Genomic DNA, 17375 nt, shown 5'->3' on the forward strand with positions numbered 1-17375 from the left:
GAAGTTTACTGGGAGGCCTATGGTTCGCTTATTATGTTGCCACATAGAAGCCCGTAAGATAACACAAAGGCGCAATCTGGCGGCCTGAAACTGGAGGGCACGCGGTTGGCTTCCTTCAAGCCAACCCAGGGGCCTCTTAATTGGCGGGCTTTGGAAAGCCCGCCTTTTGCCATTTTTATGCCGGTAAGCAGGCCCTTTTGCACGTGGCCCTTTTCCGGTTGGCAGGAGGTCATAAAATTTGCACTGGGTCCGAAAAGGGCATCGCTACTTCTGTTTTTATTACGCGGTCAACCTAACCGCATCGCTGGCGAAGCTTGGAAAAGATAAAAAGCCGAGAAAGGCGTATTTTGTACAGACCGCAGGGTGCTGACAGCCTAATTGATCCACTTTATAACAGGCAACAACCACAAGACATTATCAAATATGCTCAATAAGATGACTATGAAACGATGATCAAGCGCTTTTCCCGCAAATTGCATCATGATCATAAAATTTTACATGCAGAACTGTGAACCGGATTAAGCAAAAATGAATAAATAATCCAGTTAACCTTCGAAAATAATTTGCATGCAAGCTCGTTATGCTGTCATCCCCATAATTTGGAAGTTATTAAGGATGATCAGGTCAATGAGAACTTCCTGAGATACAGCAGTACGGAATGAAAAAGTTACACAAATACATATCTCTAGGACGCAGCCGAAATGCTGCAAGGAAGGAAGCACTGATGCGCCTAATGATAATAAACATCAAAATATAAGGTAAAGCACAAACAATTTGCGTTGAAAATAAATGTTAGGTGTGATTCCGCACTGCTTAATTAGGTGAAAGCGGTTATTTTTTTAGTAGCATTTGTTCGTTCTCAATCCTGCAGTACTGCTGTGTTCTTTCAACAGTAACAGGAGCATCTACGAAAGAACAGTAAAAATATCTGTAAATCAAATTCGATATTTTTGTGTGGGATATATATGGCACACGTACCAATGCGGAACCAGTCGTCCTTTTGAATTTCATTCAGATGAGCGAATATAGCGTTTTGCAGAGCAAACACGACAGATGCCGACATACACAGTGGCGGCTCCGCAACAACTGCAAAACCGATAACCATGGAGCGATCAGCTTGCAGAAACACGAAACCGTTGTCTTTCTAGTAGCTTACTTTTGCTCCGTAAAACACCACTAGGGTTTGGAGCGTTTTTCAACATGGTGATCCGGAAGTCCACAGGAATATCTTTTGTCGTTGGAGGTTTGTATTTCCATGTGCCAAAGGTCAGATTGCTCCCAGTTTTCTTGTCAAAGATAATCTCTTCCGAAGTGAAGTAGCCTAGTCCCATAATGACCGCGCCTTCGATTTGACCAACGTCTGAAAAATCAATAAACAAAACTGAGACTACTTGAGTATATGGCAGATTAATAGATTTTATTTAAAAAAACTCAAAATAGTTTCACGCCTTGAAAAAATAAGGTCCTTTTTTACCTATCAATGGCGACATGCTTTCACCACAGTCATAAAGCACATCAAGGCGGTTAATTTGATATTGGCCGGTTAAACCATCCAGTTCCACTTCCGTACACACTGGAAAAACCAGAGACTATTAATAACCACGGCACAGCGGTACCTCGTAAATTCTTACTGGCTCCGTAGGTGTTGTAAACTGTCAGTCCAGGCGGATGAGGAGCAGCCCTGGAATCATATTAAATAAAATAAACCGTATCCATTCTTTGATTGATCGTTTTCCTTTTAATAACAATTACGATTACGTACAAAAAACGAAAACCGTTTTATATAAAACTGCAAAAGATACAAGTTAACAAAATTAATAACAGTGACGACTTTGAAAGTAAGCAGATCATTAAGGCACAAATGTCTTTCGGAATGCAATGGTTTTTATTATTATACACATTACAGTGTTCGGGCGGTCAGGTCGACTCCCCGGGAGTTGCACTCCTCCACCAGCTGTTCCCAAGTTGGAGACTTCATAGAATCTTTTACCGGCTTCATCAAAGCTTTTAGTTGATCGCAGCAACTAATCGCAGCCTAAGATCAATTTGCGTGTTGCAGTTTTGTTTCCATTCGCAGAATATCAAGATTTTAATGGAGCCAAAAAGCACGAGACATGTTATTTAACAAAAGAATTACCATGCAGGCTATCTCGCTTGTAATGCTGCCGCCGGTCGGTGTTCCGTTGGCGTCCGTAAGGGATGCATTAGCCTTAATCGCGATATACTTCATATCGATACCTAGCTCGTACGCAACAACTTGCGCCACCTGAAAATGACAGATTTTGAATTATTAACGACTACGCCAAACAGGTGGTTATGTTCTGCAAACACGTCACAAAAAATTAAAAGAATTTCGCCAATACACAGAATTTATCATATCCAAAAGGCATTTGTCATGCTTATTCAGGTTAATCACGGCTAACAACTATAATTATTTATCGAACAACGCAGTATCGCGATGACCTTACTTTGGTGTTTATGCCTTGTCCAATTTCCACTCCGCCGTGCGTTACTGCAACTGTACCGTCCCCGTGGTAAACAGCTAGCAGACAGTTGATCTGTCGACGTGCCCAAGAGCACGAATAACGCATGGGAACCACGTTAATTCCTCGTTTCCGCCAGCGGTTCTCCTTATTAAATTGCTTAACAGTATTTAAACGTTCACTGTATGACGATGTCTGCAAGAGCTGCTCCGTAATAGCTTTTATGTTGCAGTCTTTAATTGTGGAACCGTCCAACAGCTTATCGCCATTTTTCACGAAATTCAGCATTTTCACTTCGATGGATGGCTTTTGTAGCACTTTCGATACATGTTCCATCATATATTCGATGAAATATATTGCTTCCGTACTCCCTGCACAAAATTAAATTATTAATATTAATATTAACGATTACATTTATGGCACGGGAACTGATCAGCTCGTCAACTGGTTTTGATTAATAAATCCATGTTTTATAATAAGCAATATTGTGTTACGTGGTTGAGAACACAAACCTGGAGCTCGACATGCGGTGTTCGGTGTAACATTCGTTTTGCAGTTAAAAAGGTTGAACTTCCATGCGGAGCAGAAATAAGCTGCAACACATTATATTATTTTACATCCCAGTATAACATTAATCATTCCATACGGACGAGAAAATACTATTTACCATTATCTGCTCTCGCTTTCCATCCACCGATTGCAGCTCCGGCATTAAAAGCGCCTAAAGAGTTACAGTTTATTTATACAAAACCTTCGGAAACCACAGAATGTCAGAATGCCTTACCGGTATTGCTGTATACATCACAAATAACGCTTAGCAATTTCCCCGTTTTATCGAAACCAACTTGATATTTTCCGTAATACGGAAATCTTTTTCCGATAGTGCGGGAATTATCCCAGAGGCTCATATGCATCTTGACAGGTCTGCAAAAATAGTAGGTGATCAAGTATTCCACAGAAGGGTATTACTGTAATCATTACTTCTTCAGCAAAAACGCCGCAACCGCTGTAGCAGCCGATATATGGTTAGTGCGGAAAATTTTGGCGCCGAATCCTCCTCCACATCGCTTGACGGAAATATTAACCCTAAAATCAGGAACTCATAAAGCTGCTTAACTTCGGAGGAACTACATGCTTCTCTTACTTATGCTTTTTAATCGCTAAGCATTGTGATACGGCGGTTTGCACACCGTCAATCCATTGCGTACCAACGTCCAAGCTGACACCGTCTTCTTCTGGATAAGCTACCGAAACCTTTACACACAATAGAAAGTCTTTGTTTCAGTTTGAAACTTTGAACAACAACGTATTATTTATCAACATATGTTGCATATATTTCCTAACAAATATTTTCATATCCTAGTATTACTGTCAATACGTAATCAAAACTAGCTGCAGCTTTTTTTAACTTTAATTTTTACGTTTATGGTAGATTTAAGCGAAATTACCTGACTACAGCTAGATTTTGCATTATTAAGGCCATTGTACCATGGTTTCCATGTGATAATGCGCTTGAGCACCAATCTCCAGTTCGCCACTGATTTTATTCGGCGCCTGCGCTAGCGCTTTATCCGGATCACTGACTATGATGCTTTGCATTTGACCATGAAACGATTTCTGGCTTATGGCGTCTTGACAGGAAAGGATAGGAGTTTTCACGTTGCTGTAGGTGACCTTTACCAACTTTGCTCCCGCTTCCGCTACCGCTTTAGTATCTGCGCATGGATTCACCACTTATAGGTCACACATCGATGCAGTAATTATCGTGCTGTGTGATGACTGATTACGATCCACCCCACCTGCAACCACCAGCGCCACTGGTTGTCCCGCATAGGAACTCTGTTTGGAGGCAAACAGTTCTTCTGGATCGGTGGGCCCCAGAGTTGCGGGTGGGCTGACGTTATTTTTGCCAGGAATATCCGCGGCTGTGAAAACTTGCCGAACGCCGGGCAGTTCCTAAATAAACCGCTACCAGTAAACATAATTTTAAGGAAATAATAGAACGACTTAATTATTCAGGAGCCACTATTTCCTACAAATAAAAACCTTATAAGAATAAAGCAAATTTCATAATAATTGATAAGATATACAAATACAATTAACCATTAGACATCTACTTGAACCACATGGGGCTAATGCTTATGCTTAACCGTATAATTATAATGATAGCCATACAAATATCTATAGCACTATGGTACTACTGGTAGCGCGTACCAAGGCAGGCGCTGTGTCCACGCGAAAAATAGTGGCATTGGCTGTTGTTGTCAACACAAAAGCGGCATGGAGAATATGACTTCCAAAGGCGTCACTAATGTACTTGGCTTCACCGGTACGCTGCGCTAGGGACTCTATCTTGGGAATGGGTTGAGTCAACGGCCATTCCTCCTGTTTTGTGTCGAATGCTTGGGTGCCGAATGAAAGGGGACGTGCAATATTCCCAACGGCGGAACGAAAGACTGGATCGGCATAGTCGCCCACAATTTCCAGAACAAACTGAAGCAAAACAAACTCTGGGAATATTCAGTCAGAGAAATTTACTGCAGAACAATTATGTATTTTAGCTGTTTAAAATATGAATTCCCTCGTAATTAAGCTACAAAATGCATTCAAGATGCATTAATCTATTTTGCTAATTCTTTCTGACTCAGTGGAAGCTTTACCTTGTAAAACAAGCAACAGCTGAGAGAGGCTTTGTATTTTGGACTGGCTTCTGCCGGCACATCGACTGGTTTAATTTCATTCGCTAGTGTTTTCAAGGCTTGTTGTAAGATGGCTGCATCGGCGATGTTTTTGCCGCTTAAAAATGTTTCTGTTGCATCCGCATGAATCTGCAAATTTGTTAAAAAACTTTGTTAAAATTTGCCATATTGAGATAAGGTTTGTGCTTACAAACTGCTCGGAAATGTTGCCAAACACTACCGCTGGTTTTTCCGCAATCACAAATTTTCCTGGTTGGCTTCGATCGACTTTGGCCCGAAATCCGGCATTAACGTAAGCATGAGCATTCTATAAAAATGTATTTATTTTATTACCATATTACACATAACTTTAATAAATGACGGCAGCTATTTATTGAGCTGCCGTCATTTGTAAAAGAAATTGTAAAAGCTGAGCTGCCGTCATTTGTAAAAGAAATTCCTCTGCAGAGTGCAGTCGTCACCTGGTATCGCGGCATAATCTTGTAAGTTCGAAAGACGTAATCTTTGGAAAATGCAGGTAAATCAGCACGCAAAATCAATTTGCCTGTTAGGTTGAGCTTAACAAAATCTTCCATAGAGCAGGATTTATTTTCGGGACCTACAGAGAAAACCAGGCATGGCAAAATTAAGACGGAGCGTGAAGTAAACCTGCTGATGCCAGATTTTCTCACCAACATAAATCGTAGCATTTCCCGTTACAAATGATACAAACGTGTCCGAAGGAAATTCGTTTTTCCTGTTTTTCATAGCCAAATTGCCACCCCATGATCCAACATTTCTCACTGATACATGCGCCGTTTTGCTGATAATTTCGGCCAATGCCGGAAGATGTTGAAAACCAGGCGCGTCGCGGTATTTACGACATACTTCGATGACATCTCGCAATGGCAGATTAGCTCCGATGCTAACGAGATTGTCCGCCTTGTCCATTTTGTACAAATCCCTGATGCCTTTCAAATCCATATAGGCCGTATAGAACGGATCGTCATAAACACCAATGCCGGTGTGACCCACGACGTAGTAAAAACTCGTTCCCGGGTTCGTTTTAATAAGCTGGTAAGCTTCGTTGAGTGAGGTCGGTTTATACCATGGGAAAGCATTTTCCGTTATGGTCTTCGGTAAAGAACAAGCCTCTAGCTGGGATTGTTGACCGTTACCGCAGCGTCCGGGGCAATGGCGCGATTTTACGCAAGGTGGTGTTCTATGATCCTGGAAAATGCAACAAAGCTCACCGGTCAGTATCCGCGCGTGTGAGCGGTACCGAACGCGAATATAATGAAAACATGAGCAAAAAATCTATCTACTTCATCTTTCACAGTCAGAATAAAAAATGCTTAAATTACAAGTTTAAGATAAATTTTAGCACAGCGCCTTCTTCAGAAATATATATGGTCAAAGTTAAACTAATTGCAGTTGCCCAAATAGCAGCCTGTTAACGTTTTCAGATTACTTCAATATCCAAACAGTTTTTGGTGTCTTCGTCACAGTCAGACTTTGCAAAAGATTTGAAGGCATCCAAAATGGGACGATAACCTAACGCATCATAACATAATAATATCATTACAACAAGTATATAACTACATATATTTTTTGTATTAAAAATTACGAGTTAAGGCATGTAATAAATAGAAATGGAGAAGAGCCTAATTATAGAACCTGACAAAGGCGTCCCAAATATAAATAAAACGAAATTTGTTTTAAAGGTACGTTAGTGTTTGTTTCTAGCTGTCAGAAACGAAAACTGTTGATATGATAAATTACGAATATATTGTTGACATTTAATGCAACCAACCGGTGCAACGGCATATATTTCCATCAAAACCATTTTCAACCAGCTGTTTCGTTAACTGGCCTTCCGGCGCATTCTGTACAAGGCTGCAACAGACACATCGACACATTACAAAATATCATGACAGTCAAACGAGGAACAACCTTGACAATCCTTGATGATATAAATTTTGCATATTAAACCAAGTTGTAATTTAGCACAGATTTACCAAAAATTTAAACAATAAAGCAAAAAGCGAAAATCGTATTTACCTGTACATAGTCATAACCAACGCGGGAATGCGGCCTCCGTCATGGGAACAGCACCAGCATCGGCTAATTTAGATGAGATGTTCTGTATAATCAGACCGTCTGTTTCTGTTGTCGGTTGAGGCTGTGGATTAAGTACATCTTTATTATGATAGAAAAATAGTGTGAGTTTTGTATACCGCCAAATAAAATTTTACCCAACCGGATGTACAGTAGCCACACTGTGTTCCATAATGTTCCGTGAGGCGCGATTGAATAACATGAGGCTTATTTTGATCTCCGATGCCCTCAGCTGTGGTGATTTCCCAACCATCGCAAGATAGAATGGGACACAGGCACTGATTCGAAAATATACTTACAACAAAAGTCTAAATACGAGTACTTAATTATGCATTGCAAAATTTTATGGATATATATTTTGTATGAGAGGTTTTTACTGTACCGAATTTAATACTATACAGTACATGTCTAATATAGACAGAACGACTTATACACACGGAATTAATTGAGCGCTGCACAATTTGTCCGCTGTCGGCGGGATCGGGATATGCGGCATGTACAATGCACACTCCGCATCCTCCTTCTCTGCACATGACCTTGGTTCCAGTTAGCCCGAGGTGATCCCGCAAGTAATCATTCAGGGAGACGTCGGAATACGTTGTTGGTACTAAAAATATGCAACACATGTCTCCTGGATCGCAGTTTGTTAGTTTTAACATGCATTAATGCATCGGACGATAGTTTACCGTTGTATTTTTTTCCATTGATCACAACTGTGACACTGCTCCCATCGCGGGCGTCATGGGTTTCGACTGGTGGACCCATTTCTGTGTTTTTTTGACAAATACAGTCAAACTGATTACTGATTAGTGAAGGTTTAAAAACAATGCATCACCGTCTCGCATGCTGACCAAACTAAAACAGACGACAGTAATGCAGGGATGACGGTACGAGTTGTACGATACAACTCTGTACTACGTCACACAGGTGTGCATAGCCAGCCAGGTGGATATGTGGCCAGCGTTGTGTTGGGTTTTAGTGTGTTGATATGCACAGTCTTGACTGGCATATTTTTCTCTCCTTTTTGTGCCCTTTCCTCCGCAATGTATTGCATTCACTTATGAATAAAATTCCCATTTTATTCATTTTATTCACGTGTGTTGTCTCATATTCATTCGTCATCCGAGATACGAGGGCAAACCTCGTATTCCCTATATGGTAGCAGATCTGTGAAAGATCTCGTCTCTCCGGAAGAGCCTCGATCTGTACTGTTTACAGTGCAGACTGGAATCATACCTTGGGATCCCATCCTTGATCGGACGGATCCATATTTCAAAATCCCTGCGGATATTTGGGCACCATTAATTCTTCACTGACGAGCAGTGGAAAGGGAGGAATCAACTCCAGAAGAGACGGACGCGACAGTTCACGGAATAACGCTGCTGGACGCCTGACATCTCTGTGTACGAAACACACTGTGTCATAGGGACAACAGTGAACCGTGTATGCGCGCCGTACCTTTAAGGAAACGAAATCAACAGCAGTTACCAAACGATCAAGAATTGTTTCTAGAATTACTTCTGACGAACAGAAAACTTTACGAAGAAAAACGAAAAATTCCTTACCTTTTCAGATAAATTCTACGATAGAATTTCCTGGTTACGTGCCTGGAATTTTGATAGCTGTTTTCTGTCTGTCTGTGGTAAGTGCACAGTAGCTAGATTATTATCAGCCTAGCACGAAAACAAAAGAAGCGGATATATCCGCATACAAAAAATATTGCTACTGCAATAAAGCCGTGCCTTTCTGCCTGTGCATTGACCTGTAATTAAAATTCTTGTACACTGTAAATTACAAAATACGATGTCTGGGAAATACGGAATTTTTAACGGATTGAAAAGCATTTTCCCGTTCGGAACACGCGATAACATGGAGGAAACCATGTTTATGTACGCTGATCGACCAAATCCTCGTCAACCGTCAACTGCTACTGGCGCTACGACGCGCCAGCAGACAAAGAAATTGGGAGCTGCTAAAAAATCGAAGAATGACGATAATGATGAGCAATCGTCCAGTGACGACGACACATTATCGCAGACGACTGCGAGGCGAATTTTCCAAGGACAAAAGCACCCAACCGATAGTATGGATATTCCATCGAAATTTCAGTTAGGAGACGGTAGCGATAACGAGCGAGGGGATTCTCCCTGGAATGTAGATCAACTCGATGCGACCATGATCAAAGCGAACGAAGATAATCTGAAGGACATAATTAAAAATGTTCAAAATGAAATGCCGACGATCGGCGAAGTAGATAAACCGGAAAAAGAGCTGGACGAACCAGCAACGGAAAAATCAACGGTGGAAAATCCGCAAAATACGACCACCGATACTCACGAAGAGGAAATTACCGACAAAGAAGCCGCCGATATGACTAAAGCGGAATTACGAGACGAGTTTTATCAAGTCGTCCAACGAAATACGCATCTCAGAGGAGAACTGTCCCAATTAAGTGAACAGTTCGAAGAGACGTTGGAACGTTTCTTCGAACTGTTCACTGTCTGTTCGAACTGTTCACGCCTTGAAGAATTGGAGAAAAATCGCGAAGCCATGGAAACAGAGTTCGACAAAGAACACAAGGCAAACACGGACAACCAACAGAAAAACAAGGCATTAACCGCCGAGAATGAACTTTACAAAAAAGTTATCGTAAAAATGGATCAGCTACGAAAGCTAGATAAAAATAAACATGTGGCCGAACTGGAAAAAGTACGCAAAGAATTTGCAAAATCGTTCAAGGAAAAACGTCACGAAGACGTAAAGGCACCGACCAAACAGGTCAAAATAACGGAAAAATCGGGATATTTTAAAGTGGAACGCCGTGATGTGGCTGGTAGAAAATCACCGTTTGAAAAGCCACGTGAAACAGGAGAGGTTTTGTACACGCGAGATCAAGTGGATCAAACGGCGGAGAACGCGCAATATACTGCTTACGAGCAAGGATACCAGGAGGCCGTGGAACAAATGCAGGAGGAAAATTTTCGTTTAAGTGCAACAATTCGAGATCGGACGAACAGATCGTTGCAAGCCCGTTCCACAGCACCTCTACCTCCCCCAAGACGCCCACCACCGGTCAACACAGTACCAGTTACAGTTCCTTTACCACCGGGCACGATGCCCGTAAAGGATGTTACGGAATTAATTAAAGCGGCACGCGCCCCGATTCCAATTACGAAATACAATGGAAACCGGGAGGAGATTGACAGCTTCATTATAAAGTTTCGCCGTGCTGTAGAGCAGAATAGCTGGGACGAAGCCACAGCTGTAACGCAGCTAGGAGCGGCATTGACCGGCGAGGCACAGCAGTGGTACAATCTGACGATCAGATCGCAGTCACACCTGGATAATATCGAAGCCTGGTTAACGCTGTTGACTGAGCGCTTTACTGATAAGAATCGGGCTACGACAGCCTTGAATGAGCTGACAACACGTGTCTGGCAAGCTGGAAAAGAAGACATTGACACCTATTACCAGAAAATGGTGTCTTTACGCGATATGGCCGGTATGATTAGATCAGATAAACAACTCTGCACATTCCTTACGAAAGGAGTTAGCGATAATCCCCAACTACATATGGCCTTGAAAATTAAAGATCCTAAAACGCCAACGGAATGGCTCTCGTATGTCAGAAGTATTATTTCGGACGATCCGAAATATGTGAACGGAACTGACAAGAAGACTGCAACAGTTAGTTTGGTTACTGTTGATGGAGAAAGCTACGCTGTAATTAATGCAGCAACGGCGGATGGTAAAGAAGAGCCGTGGAAAACGGTTACGAGAAAGAAATGGAAGAATGGCAATGGAGGAAGCCCAAACGGCGACGACAGCCGTAAATCTCCAACCCCATCATCCTCACCGCCAAAAGGAAGTTCAATCGCCCTTGGAACGGAAACCGAAAATTTAATAACGGCGGTGGAAACAACAATAACAACGGCAATTATGCTCGCAGTTCCTTTTACTTAGGGATGGCAAGACTTCACTAGACTTCACTTCACTTCACTAAAACTTCGTCAAAGCTTTTAGTCACCAAAATTCACTTCACTAAAAGTCCAAGTGACTAAAATTTACTTAACTAAAAGTTTTAGTCGTTAACCGTTGTTAACTTTGACTAAATATAAATATTTATTTTCTTCAAAAATCAGTATTTGGTAGAAAGTTTCATGAGGAATCGCACTAGTTTTATACAGAATAAAGATACTGCATTGGAAATCCGTTCGGAAAAATGATAATTGCACGCTGTTTTGGCCCAGTCAGGCTGAAATTAGCGACTTGTGGACCGGTTGGGCTCAGCTTCCGATGGTCTGCGCATTAAAATTCTCTCCTTTTTGCACTTTCGAGCTCCTGACGAGCCAATTTATGGAAATCGGTTAACCTTCGCTTCACCAAAACTTTTAGTGACTAAAACCGACTTCACTAAAGTTTTTAGTCTCCAAAATTTACTAAACTAAAACCTTTAGTTTCGCAAATTTTAGTGACGGTTAACGACTAATTAGTTGACTAAAAAAATTTTGCCACCCCTACTTTTACTGCGATAATTGCGAAATAAAGGGTCACGAAACCCGGCGTTGCGGATTTGCTGGAGTCGCGAAAATCGACAACCCTACGTTCTGCAATAACCATCCCGAAATGGAGTTATTCTACATGAAAACTCACCCGGAACACCAGCGGGCAGCAGCAGTACTTGCGCGCCACGCAGCCGGAGCCGGTAATGCGGACTCGAACGGCGGAGATCAGAGGGAAACCCGGGGGAATTTCCGAGGTGGCAGTGGACGGGATGGATTTCGCGGCAACGGATACCGTGGAGAATACCGTGGGAACGGTAGAGGAAATAATCAGGGAGGACGAACCTTCACTGATTTAAACGGGAATCCTGTACCGCAGCTAGTAATTTAAACCCGCAAGGGAACGGCCAGTAAGTCCCGGCTACGCTGTTCCCGTACCTCCGAAACCGCCGGATAAAATTATGAATACGGATAATAAGGCGACGAACGCCGAAGGAATAAATATTCACGGATTTACCGTGAACCGCCCTCCACAGAAATACGCCGAAATAAACTTAATAACGGCATTAAACGAACCGGAGATTGCACCGGTGCTGACGCACAGCATTCAAGTTGGAGGAATTCCAGTGGACGCAATGATTGACACTGGAGCGGAGACGTCCTTAATTTCACAACAATTTTGCGAATTAAATAAATTGGAGACGCATAAATTAAAAGCGCCACTTTCCATACGCGGAATAGGCGGCATACATAATTTTCCCGTGAAAACGCTTGCACAGTGCCCGTCTCCATGGACGAAATAATGACTGGCCATTGCTTCTACGTGAAGCCAACGCAGGATGCCGTTAAAGTCTTACTTGGACAGGATTTCCTGCGAAAGCTAAAAATTGTGATAAGTGGAAGTCGCATTGTGGCGACGGAATGGATTCCACCTAACGAAAGAGGGCCAGTAAAGAAAGCTGCCACGAGCGCAAATGTGGATGCGTACGAAACGCAAAATAATACGGCAGCAGAGATAGTGTCATCTCTCCCTATACCGGTGGCACCGGTCGAGATGCCACTATCTCACAACAATAAGGAGCAGCAAGAAGAAAATCCCGATAAAGAGGATCTCGAAGAATTAACGCGAAGAGCTCGGGAATGGTTACGCAAACAGATGTCGGACAAACCGGCACGTGATTGCACGGATAAAACCATACTTCCCACAAGGAAACCGTACTTCACCCGTCAACAGATAATAGCACCGGATAATCGTGCATACGAACCGGACAGCAATAATAGTGTGATCGAGATGTCACCAGAGGAGTTGAAAGAAATGCAGGAAGAAAATGATGTGAAGAAACTCGCGTGGAAACTAATTGGGTACACGTGACGGCAGTAGTACAAAGCATCATATCGATACAGGTGACGCTAAACCTGTAGTGCCCGCCACACCGTACAAGCTGGAAGGGAAAAGAATATATTTCGGAGCACGTAAAGGACATGTTAGCGAAAGGCGTCATACGACCATCAAAGTCAGCATGGAGTTTTCCAGTGGTACTAGCGATAAAACATAACGCAGATGGACATCGTCTAGCCGGTTGGCAGAATACGAGATTCTGTGTCAACTATATTCACGCGCAAAAATAACTATCCCTTGCCAAACCCCGATGAACTACTGGAAGCCGTGGCCGGCAACGCACTTTTCTTCACTTTCGACTGTCACCAAGGATTTTGGCAAATTCCTATGGACGAGGAATCGAGACAAAAGACAGCCTTTATAACGCAGGATGGACTTTACGAATTTACGAGGATGCCTTTCGGCGTCTGTAATGGTCCTGCGACCTTCCAAGCTGCGATGGATACCACGATACAACCATTAAAGGCGATGGGATTAAAAGGAATTTTCGCATTTTTAGACGATCTAATATGCGCCTGCAAAGACTTGATAGATGGCATAATGAAATTACGAGCATTATTCGAATGTTTACGTAAATCTGGCTTTACGCTAAAGCCATCGAAATGCCACATCGCCAAGGAGGAACTTCATTTCCTCGGACACATCGTATCAAAGGAAGGAATAAAGTGGATCCGGAGAAAATCAACGCGATTAACGCAAGGAAAAAGCCGACTGACGAAAAGTCGCTACGCTCTTTCCTTGGATTCGCGGATTATTACCGGAAATTCATCCACCATTACGCCAATAAAACGCGTAATTTATACGATTTACTGAAAGGCGGAAAAGACATCAAGGCCGACTGGAATGAGAAACACGACGAAGAGTTTGAACGACTCAAACATCTTCTCACCAACGCGCCAATTTTAGTAAAATTCGATCCGGAAAAACGCGTGGTTATAGAATGCGACGCTAGCTACGTGGGAATTGGAGCGATTCTCAGCCAGGATGGAAAACCGGTGGCTTACGCAAGCCGTGTGCTAAAAGACGCTGAGAAGAAATACGCACCTACGGAGCTGGAGTGTCACCCTGTCGTATTCGCTGTAAATAAATTTAGACATTATGTTGATTACAGTGAATTTACCGGCAAAACGGACCATCAAGCATTGGCAAATCTCTTACGATCGACGTCGAAACGGGATGGAATTAATCCGCGACTTACACGCTGGGCATATTCCCTTCATGGTAGACAGTTTACGAGTAAACTCTTTGAAAAGATTACGAAAATCTTAAAAATTGAACGACACCTTGGATGCGCATACCACCCGGAAGAACGCGGTTTAGTTGAGCGGCAGATGCGTAGCATAGCAGATTCACTCGCGATGTACGTGCAAAGAGGACATTTACGAAACTGGGATCGCGGAAAACTGCGGAAAATTCCCAAATTACGAATAAAGTTGCCAATTAAACCAGCGGAATCAAATACTCGTAACGAACACGAGTGGGAAAATGTGGAAGAAGAAACTCTAGGTGTTACGATAGCACCGCAACAGCAAAAAATTCCCATACCGCAGGCAACGGAAAAAGTAAAGGAATCCACGCCTAAGCATAATAGCGATAAATCACAAGAAGTGATAAACGCCATCGATACCGTGCCGGATAAATCAGCTGAAATTATTGATGGGCCTAAACGCAAAAGCCCCAACGAAATGTTGACAGCGCCTCTGAATACAAATTTAGAGGATGAGCATGAGAACCAGCTGAAACGCATAATTTTACGCCCTAGGAAAATGATTAATTATTCTAAATTACATAAAACGGGCAGAACGGCACGTGTTAATTCTATGAATATTTTCTATCGATAATTACCGGGAAATATTTACGTGGACTAGTTGGAATTATTTTATGTTATCTTTGTCGTCCAGAATAACATGGATCGAGAGCAGAATCAGGATCAACGACCTGTCCCGATTCCATCACGTGGACGCGGACCAAGACGGGGACCACCCCCGATGAATCGTGGAGGATATTTTAATCCACCACTACGCAGTCCTTACATCTACGATCCGCGAAATGCAGCACAAGAAATTCAAGTGCCGATACGACTCCCGAGTGTCTCGCTGACACATCAGCAAAACCCATATCAGCAGAGAAGTGGCACTGTGACAGTTCCTCTAACGCCAGTTATTGTGCTGTAGGAAGCACCACCAGTGACACACGCGCAACGAGCACAGCAACAGTGGATCAACTCGCAACGAAGCGTCCCGAGGCCGATTTATACGATTGCCGTCACATCTGCAACGAATACCACTACAACAACTACGGCTACTTCTACATGTACGGCCACGCGCCCAGCGTCAGTGTCACGTCAATCAAGTGGAGAGACTGTCCAGATTATGGCTGATTTACGCGCATAGAATCCACGAGACCGTATACGAATTACCGGGCTACCTAATACTGACGAACAGTATCGCCGGCAAATTATGGAAGAATTACGCGCGGAATTAAACGCTCAGATGCGACAGCCAGGACAGATTGAAGCGTTCATCAAACAATCCGACGATCCAATGAATGAATCAATTACGTTGCGTATTCCTACGAAAAAAATGAATCGCCGTCGAAAAGTGACAGAGGAAAAGTCTACACAGACTAAAATTCAGAAGTTGGATGAAGTGATGCAGTCTCGAGATTCAGAAATTCCTTCGGAACTGTCTTCAGTCCCTGTTTCACGCGCATCGACACCAGCACGATCTGAATCCCGCATTCGACATGCCGACGAACGGCAGTACGACATTCCACAAATTACCCAGGCAATTGTTGCTATCGAGGAGTGCATTGAAACAGTCAAGAAACGAAAACGTAAGCCTTCCATGGCTTACCTGAAAGAGCAATATCGCCAATGGGAAAAAGATATTCATAATCGTAAAGCGGATATGAAATTATTCAAGTACGCACTGAAACAAGGAGTGCAGCGTGGAACGATTTTGTAAACATATAACGACTGGCAGACAGATGCAGCTTACGTGAATCCAGAGTCAAGGCAACGTGGTCACGAAGACTACACGATGGACACGCCACACAGAACTGAAGAGGCGATTATAAAGGCTTTAAAAGAAATTCGAAATCCAAAGGGATCCACTTACGACGAAATTTTACGACATTTAAACGCCGTTTTCCAGTACCTGCAGTAGACTGGATTCAACAACAGCAAAATGTCCGTCGAGCGGTGGATGCCCTGGTTGAACAACATTCGACGGAAGTTATACGCCAGAGAAATAATCCAGAGCCACGTTATGCCTTAATGGCATCACGCAGACAACGATTGTCTGGCCTGATTGGAACACCGGCGAATAAAATTCCAAAAACACCATATGGTCCAGATGTACGCCCAGCACCAACGACGCATAAGCGATATTCTAACGCCGTGATAGAACCCAAACGTCGTTACGATACAACATCATCTGGCGAGGGGAATACATCTGTAATTTTATTGGATGAACCACAATCTGAACCGCGACGAAGTGAAAGAATTAGCCAGCGTACGCAACGCTCGGCCCGGCTGACACAGACAGCACCGGAACCACTTCCTGGAACATCCAGACCACCAGTCGCGAGAAAAGCAAACCGTCGAACAAACCCGCACGATCCCTTGTCTCCCGCAAGTTCACATAGTGCAGCACTTTCAGTGGATGCACCGGTATTCATTTCTACGGATAATATTACTCAGGCGATACGAATCGTCGAAAATACGCAAAGCCGACCTACAGCCATCAGAATTTGGGAGGCAATACGTGCACAGCCAGGAATGAGTGGAATTGCGCGAGAAAGAGTCCAAGAAGAACTGGAACTGCACGCCAGAAATGCACGTCTCGTGGAACGATACTACGGCAGCTGGGAAGCAGTTTATCAGCAACCGTGCAGCATTACGAATCGAATAAATGCAGATTTTGAAAATCCTTTCTTTTGGACGGAGGCTGTTAATCGCGCCATCAGAGACATTCGTCACCCTAATGGATCGACAATCCGAAAGATTTTTAATTATTTACAAATTTATATCATCAATGGATTGCCGAATAACACTGAAAATCAAATTGAAATACGGTAGCAGATGAACTGGATTACGAAGAAGACGATGGCCGATATAAGACGGCTGGAAGGAAGTAGACAAAGAAAACGTTACGATTGGCTGACGAACAGCCTGTTTCTGTCTATTACGCCC

At 43.0% G+C, this 17375-nt stretch overlaps 1 protein-coding gene across 3 annotated transcripts; it reads right to left on the reverse strand.

Annotated features, from left to right (window-relative positions):
• Positions 1-280: 280 nt before the first annotated feature.
• Positions 281-9817, reverse strand: LOC129598648 (uncharacterized). Of its 3 annotated transcripts, XM_055496644.1 has the most exons (28): positions 8845-9817; positions 8516-8737; positions 7966-8046; positions 7717-7886; positions 7415-7557; positions 7223-7237; positions 6975-7057; positions 6633-6715; positions 5854-6391; positions 5644-5780; positions 5373-5489; positions 5144-5311; positions 4698-4976; positions 4283-4439; positions 3972-4198; positions 3628-3737; positions 3465-3569; positions 3268-3407; positions 3151-3204; positions 2996-3076; positions 2469-2854; positions 2138-2266; positions 1905-2035; positions 1632-1681; positions 1475-1573; positions 1157-1360; positions 979-1086; positions 281-905 (listed from the first exon to the last, which is right to left on the reverse strand). In XM_055496644.1, the coding sequence occupies exons 2-28, from the start codon at positions 8526-8528 to the stop codon at positions 832-834; spliced, it is 3882 nt and encodes a 1293-aa protein (XP_055352619.1). In that variant the 5' UTR covers positions 8529-8737; positions 8845-9817; the 3' UTR covers positions 281-831. The 3 variants fall into 3 exon arrangements, with proteins under 3 accessions (XP_055352619.1, XP_055352620.1, XP_055352621.1); XM_055496645.1 differs by lacking the exon at positions 8845-9817 and having other exon boundaries at positions 8516-8745; XM_055496646.1 differs by lacking the exons at positions 7717-7886; positions 7966-8046; positions 8516-8737; positions 8845-9817 and having other exon boundaries at positions 282-905; positions 7223-7343; positions 7417-7634.
• Between the last annotated feature and the right edge of the window lie 7558 nt (positions 9818-17375).

The sequence above is a fragment of the Paramacrobiotus metropolitanus genome, unplaced genomic scaffold, assembly GCF_019649055.1.
Source record: "Paramacrobiotus metropolitanus isolate TYO unplaced genomic scaffold, Prichtersi_v1.0 Parri_scaffold0000127, whole genome shotgun sequence".
Classification (NCBI taxonomy): Eukaryota; Metazoa; Tardigrada; class Eutardigrada; order Parachela; family Macrobiotidae; genus Paramacrobiotus; species Paramacrobiotus metropolitanus.